Source organism: Bombina bombina, chromosome 3 (assembly GCF_027579735.1).
Source record: "Bombina bombina isolate aBomBom1 chromosome 3, aBomBom1.pri, whole genome shotgun sequence".
In the NCBI taxonomy this organism is placed as follows: domain Eukaryota; kingdom Metazoa; phylum Chordata; class Amphibia; order Anura; family Bombinatoridae; genus Bombina; species Bombina bombina.
Window position 1 is genome coordinate 966,901,782 of NC_069501.1, and position 6,473 is coordinate 966,908,254.

At 36.6% G+C, this 6,473-nt stretch overlaps 1 protein-coding gene across 1 annotated transcript in view; it reads left to right on the forward strand.

Moving 5' to 3' along the window:
* The first annotated feature begins 1,323 nt into the window (after positions 1 to 1,323).
* The window catches only part of ACVR1B (activin A receptor type 1B), a 143,395-nt gene continuing 138,245 nt past the window's right edge, over positions 1,324 to 6,473 (forward strand). The window contains exon 1 of the mRNA XM_053708028.1: positions 1,324 to 1,452. Coding sequence (XP_053564003.1) covers positions 1,383 to 1,452 — 70 coding nt within the window. The 5' untranslated portion in view covers positions 1,324 to 1,382. The remainder of the gene's footprint in view (positions 1,453 to 6,473) is intronic.

The window sequence follows — 6,473 nt, forward strand, 5'->3', positions numbered from 1 at the left end:
CGCTCCCATACTCATTTTGAAATAATGATCACCCATTAGCCGCATGCACAATGGTTCACAGCATCGCCTATTAGCGCATGCACAGTTAGAGACTGCAGAAAGAACACGCATTTGAAAAACACAGGGTTCGCTGAAGATGGAAGTAGGGCATGGGAGGAGTCGTTCTCTAAGCGGTAGGTGATTTTTAAATATAATTTTTATTAAAAAATATTTAAGTAACGTAAGAAAAAACGACTAGATTAGGGTCATATGGAGACATACTAGGTTGTATCATCTAACTTCACACTAACATCATCCCCACCTCCTGTTTCTCACCCTCCTACCCATTTAGATTGTAAGTTCCCACAGGAACAGGGCTCCCAATTCCTCCTGTATTTGTTTGTTAAATTTTGTCTGGTGTCTCATATTGTACTGTCCTTTTATCTTTGTTACCTATGAACAGCGCTGCGGAATCTGTTGGCGCTTTATAAATAAAGAATAATAATAATTGCTTAATCTCAAACGTTACCTTCACGTTAAGATAGTAAAAATGTAAACAGCGTAGTTTATATTAGCTTACAGTGGTCCTTTAAATAGATATACACACACATTTATAAACATAAGGCTATTTACTATTAGAACACGATATGTTTGGGGGTGAACCAAAGAACAAATAAGCAAGAGATCTAAAAACCAAAACTGTATAAATAAATTACACTACACTACGTGCTACTTGACAAAGGTTTAAATTGCAAAACAGTACATTTTCAAAACCAGACACCAAGTGCCACAGTGTATATAAACAATCGTTGCTAGTATGTATGGAAGGATTCAATAAAGAACAAAACAAAAAACAGATAAGTGAAAAATTCCAGCACAACATTCATCAGTTACGTGACTTCTACTGCAAACATTAGGAACAAGAAAGCAGAGCTGTAGTTCATGGGGAATACAGTGAGCTGCTGCATTTGCTGTTGGCCTCATGCGCCCCCGTGCAGTCTCGGGAATGTGTCTATTTGCAGTCAGGGCCCAGACAAACAGGCGCTTTATTAAATGCCGGCAGACAGCCAGCGCCGGACGTTCTACCCCTTTAAGGCGCGCGCCACAAGACTAGGAGAAGAGCTCGGCCCACTGAGCCGAAACAAAAGATCACTCCAATGACGCCATCAAAGACTAAACGCCTACATCTTAAAATAGGCGTTATCTGGCTAGCGACCAATAGGCATATTTGTTCGCCTTCTCGTAAGGTGGGCGTGCTTTAGCGAGGGTGAGGTCTGGAACGCAGCATTTGCGTGTCACGGGTTTCTGTGGGTTGAGCTGCGCGGCCGCGTTCCCGTACTGCGCTTGTCTGTGTCTGGTTCGGTCGTGGTCGCGCAGGTTGTGGGTGCTGTGCGGCTGTTACTATGGCGGTGCTACCGGCCTTCCTTATAATTACACTAAACCTCCTCTTGGCACTGACTGGCTTCGTGGATGGTATGTACGATATACACGTCTGTAGAATATAATGGTTCTGGCAGGCGAGGGGGATACATATACACCCTATGTGCAAGGTGTAAACTATAAACACTTTGAACCTATAGACTGAGCAGGAGAGAATACAGTTCGTACGGGGAAACTACTGTGAGAATAGCAGTACGTGATTTGAAAGGAGATTATTCGGTTGTCTTGCACTGATGTCTGTGTACATACAAACCTTTGTAAATGTTTATTGACTATCGATTGTCTGCCATTGCCTATATAAAATGATCACAAACTGAGATGGGTTGAGTGTCTGCAGTAGTGTTTTGTTTATATTTCTGAAACTCGGTTATTATTTATAGAGAATGTTAATTGTAAAATTGACGATACACATAAGGGGAAACAAGGTTTGAGTGTTTTGTGCATCTCTAAATGATGGTTACTTCAAGTGTGAATAAAGAGGGTCAGTAGAACTGTAAACATTCCGAATCAGGCCTGGGGACAAAAAGTAAACATAGGAGATGATGGTTTTTTTCTATTAGAAATATTTGACTTTGTTTTGTGTAAACAATAAATATTGACTCCTTCCCTTGTGTGTCATAGATGTTTTCAAAATATGCATATATATATATATGTTTTTAATAGAACCTACCCAGTAAATGCAAAAATAAATACCTCTGCAGTTTTGCTTTTGTTTTCTAACTTTTTTATTTTATTTTAAATTCTGCCTATATGTGTATTTTAAATCTTCTTCCTCTGTGTTATTTAATTATTTAATATTTAATTCAGATATGAACTGAAGTATATGAAACTGAAGGTTAGACAGTTTGCCACTGTTTTAAGTTGATTTCTGTGTAATAGTTTGACAAACTTCTGTCAGAATGTAATAACCAGAGAAGGATGGGTTTGTATGCACTTGTACAATCCAAAGTGACAGATTTACGAAGCCCATTTTCCAGCAACATAATATACTGTATATATTAGCACAAGTTTTAAATGTTCAACAATTATTTATACTTTGTTGCCCCCCACCCTAATTTCTAAATCTCTCTCTGTTTTTAATTAAACTTCTGTGTGGAATATATGAGCTCTTAGGTGTATTTTCTAAATATTCACCAATGTTATACATTAATTTGAAACAGAAGTCAAACCATAATGATATTCAAGTGAAACACTAAAGCGCTTAATGTATTTTATTTATGTATTTTTCTTGAAATGTTGGTTTTGTAGCTTTATTCTCCTCATTCAAGACACTGAAACCATTTAGTCTTATTTTGAAATAAAAATAAAATAAGCCAATAGCAATGATGCATTTGGATTACCTCAACTTTTAAACTTCACACATGGAATTAGTATAATGTTTGTTAACCTTCACTACATTGCTGTTCTTACTCATTTTCTCTGCCCATTTTAGATCCAAGCTCTGTTTTATGGCTTGTTGTAAAGTACTCCTTTTTTTTTTTTTTTTTTTTTTTTTTTTTTTTTGTTCACCCTAAACCAGTGATGGCTAACTCCTGGCACTCCAGATGTTTTGGAACTACATATCCGGTGATGCATAGGCTCTCTGCAGTCTAGTTGAGCATCATGGGAAATTATGAGATCTGGGGTGCCAAGGTTAGCCATCGCTGCCTTTAAACCAAGTTATTTTTTAAAAATGCCAATAGGCATGTTCTAATGTTTAACAAATCTATTTAATTTTTTTGGTAGGTCTGTGGGATTTGTTGCTACCAGCTAGTGAAAAAGGGTTCTTAAAGGAACAGTGCACTCAGAAAAGCAGCTGATAACATTGTAATCAAAGCAGTTGCATGAACACCCTTTCAAATGGGCTCTGCTCACTTTCTCTTTTCCATACCCACATCGTTTTGCTGCTTCCTCTTGTTTACAACACTTTTATTGGGCAAATACTTTAGTATTTAATTTTTAGTATAAAAGGTGGTTATTCGACAGGCAAAAACATCTATTTATAATGACAAAATAAAGGCAATGGGGCTATTTTTTATAACAATTTAATACTCTAGCAAGTAAAATGGATCACTGAGAAAACAAACAGGAGAAAATGTTACAGTACACTGTCTCTTTTAAGTATGTTACAGAAATGTATAACCTTCTAGTTTCATTTATTAGAAAAGTACCACCATTCCAATAGCGCTGATTTATGAAAGTGCCATTCTTTTGATTGAGACTCTTTCCTATCTATGACAGATTATTATATTTTTTTTGCATTCAATGTCTATAAAGCCTCATGGGGAAAAAAACATGTGCATGGACACTGTTATACAAATATATATAATTATACTTCTACATATTAGATGTGGTGTTTTGACAAGTTATTTGTTTTCCTTTCTATTTGTGTATTCATTTTTTTTTAATTTTTGCATTATGGTTGTTTGCCTATTTCTCATATTGTGTATTTCCTACTGTGATTTTATAATGTATATGGCACTTCCACAGCAACTTTGACTAATTTGATAACCAATGTTTCCCTCTGTGCTACAGGGGCGCTTAGCTTAAAAATGGTTTATATGTGCTCTTTACACCCAGTTATTTTAACTACAGTCTCAGTCGCATTTGAGCTTCTCATTTAAAGGGACACAAGTCAAATTAAGCTTTCATAATTCAGATAGAGCATGTCATTTTAAACAACTTTCCAATTTACTCTCATTAACATAATGTGCACAGTCTTTATATATTTACACTTTGAGTCACCAGCTCTTACTGAGCATGGGCAAGAATTCACAGAATATGCATTTGGGATTGGCTGATGGCTGTCACATGATACTTGAGTGGAACAGGCATAACTTTGAAATTTGTCAGAAAAAAAATCTACTGCTCATTTGAAGATCAGACTAAGTGCTATTGCATTGTCTTTTTATCATGTATTTGTTGATTATGCAAATCTTCTGTATTTACTGGTCCTTTAATTATTATGCTAAACCTATTAGCAGATGTGTTGCTTTTCTGTGGCACCTAACTAAACTTGTAGCTAATTTGTAAATGTGATATAAACTGATAATTTTCTGTTTTCAGCTTTGTCCCTAGACCTGCTATGCTATCCCAAAAAAATATCAAAACAATCTTCCTGCTCACCTATTGTGTGAGTATACTGTTAAATGCTTCTGCTACGTTTGCTTATAGTAATATTCAGGGTATTTAAGGCCAATGTTTTGGCCATGTGGTGCAGTAAGACTGCCTGCGTTTGCCTGTGAGGTAGGGCCAGCACCTGTATTTTTTCTTTTACACTGAATAGCTTGGAGCAATTTTTCCTTTGCCATAAATACACCACAACTGCACAAAACAAAGATCCCATTCTCTGTCTAGAAACCTGACGTTGTAAACGTGTTAGAACAGGTCCCAGTGGGTTGGGTTTCATGCATAGCACAGACATAGAGCCCTGATCTGTTGAGTAGGTTTGCTTGTTTCTGTGGCACAAATGTTTTCTTTTGTGTGCGATTAGCCTTAATGCAGCAAATGCTTTATTTTTTTCCATTTAAAATAAAAATAATGAAAAACTGTGTTTTGACACAGGCTAGTTTTGGAGAAACTACAGGACACATGTAGTTTCACAGCAACACACCAGCTTTGTTGCTGAGACTTCTAATTAGCATCATCATTCGAAGAAATTTACTTTAACCCTGTATCAGAGATACATGGTAGCTTATGTGTGGCTTTACACTATGATGATAATTTCTTTTCTGTCATTATTCGGTGCTGGCATGATTATTAGGAATGCTGATAAACTTAGCTTGGGAAGTGTTTCAAGTGTAAAACTTTATTCTGATTCCCCCCCCCCCCCCACCAATTGATTGCACTGTAACAATTCATTGACACTGTAGGAGGGTTTATTATCCCTTTAAGAAATGCTAGTATATAATAATTGTGCCTCAGTCAGAAGCACTTGCTGTTGTGCTCTGTAAAGTCAGTTGACTCTGTTTATTTGACTCTTTGAAGGGTGACATTATAGTGCATTCCTGTACTGTATTGCAGTTTATAAGTTTAATGAGCACATCAGTGAGAATAGTAATCTGTTTCCAAATAAACATTTCTTATTTGCATGGGTTGTATTAAATGGACGGTATACACCAGTGTTCATATAACTGCATGTAATACACTACTATACAGAAGAATATGCACAGATACTGATGTAAAAATCCAGCATAAAACCTTTTAAAAACTTACTTAGAAGCTCCCAGTTTAGCACTCTTGATGAGGTTTGGCTGGGACACCCAGTGAAAGGGCAAATACAGTATAAGAGAGCGCTTGATGAAACCTTAAGGGTATCCAGCTAATTGAGAGAAAATATAAGTAGAATAGCGTGATGTTTATATTTATAAAAATTTTACTGAGCAAAGAAATAAAAACGTAAACATAGATAATATCACACTAGTATTGTTAATATGACATTAGGTAGCTACCTAAAGGACAAGAAAAGACAAAAAAAAGCGCAACCTCGATTTAAGTAGTATTTATTGAACAAATATCAGAAGAATAGATGCAGGGTAAGTAATGCACTCACCAGAAATATAAAATCAACATGCACGTAATGATTAAAGATGATCACACAGGAATAGCGGGGTATAATGATATGGATCTCCACTTCCCACTTCAGACCTGTAATAGCTGATGAAACTTGAAGATGTATATACCCCGCTATTCCTATGTGATCATCTTTAATCATTACGTGCATGTTGATTTTATATTTCTGGTGAGTGCATTACTTACCCTGCATCTATTCTTCTGTTATTTGTTCAATAAATACTACTTGAATCAAGGTTGCCCTTTTTTTTTGTCTTTTCTTGTCCTTTATCTGCTTCCGTTGGCTGTGGAGAGAAGAACACAGCTTCTGAACAGCTGCACCTCTGCCTCCGTAGTTGATTCGGAGCTACGTCATCACCTGACACACCTGCATAGTTTCAGAGTACACGGAGGACAGCGGACATAAACAAGCACCAGCTCTGCTCATAACGGGTAAACATCTAAACCCACTCAGTGATATATGTTGTTTACTTTACCTTCCCTGTGAAAGAGCACTTGATGAT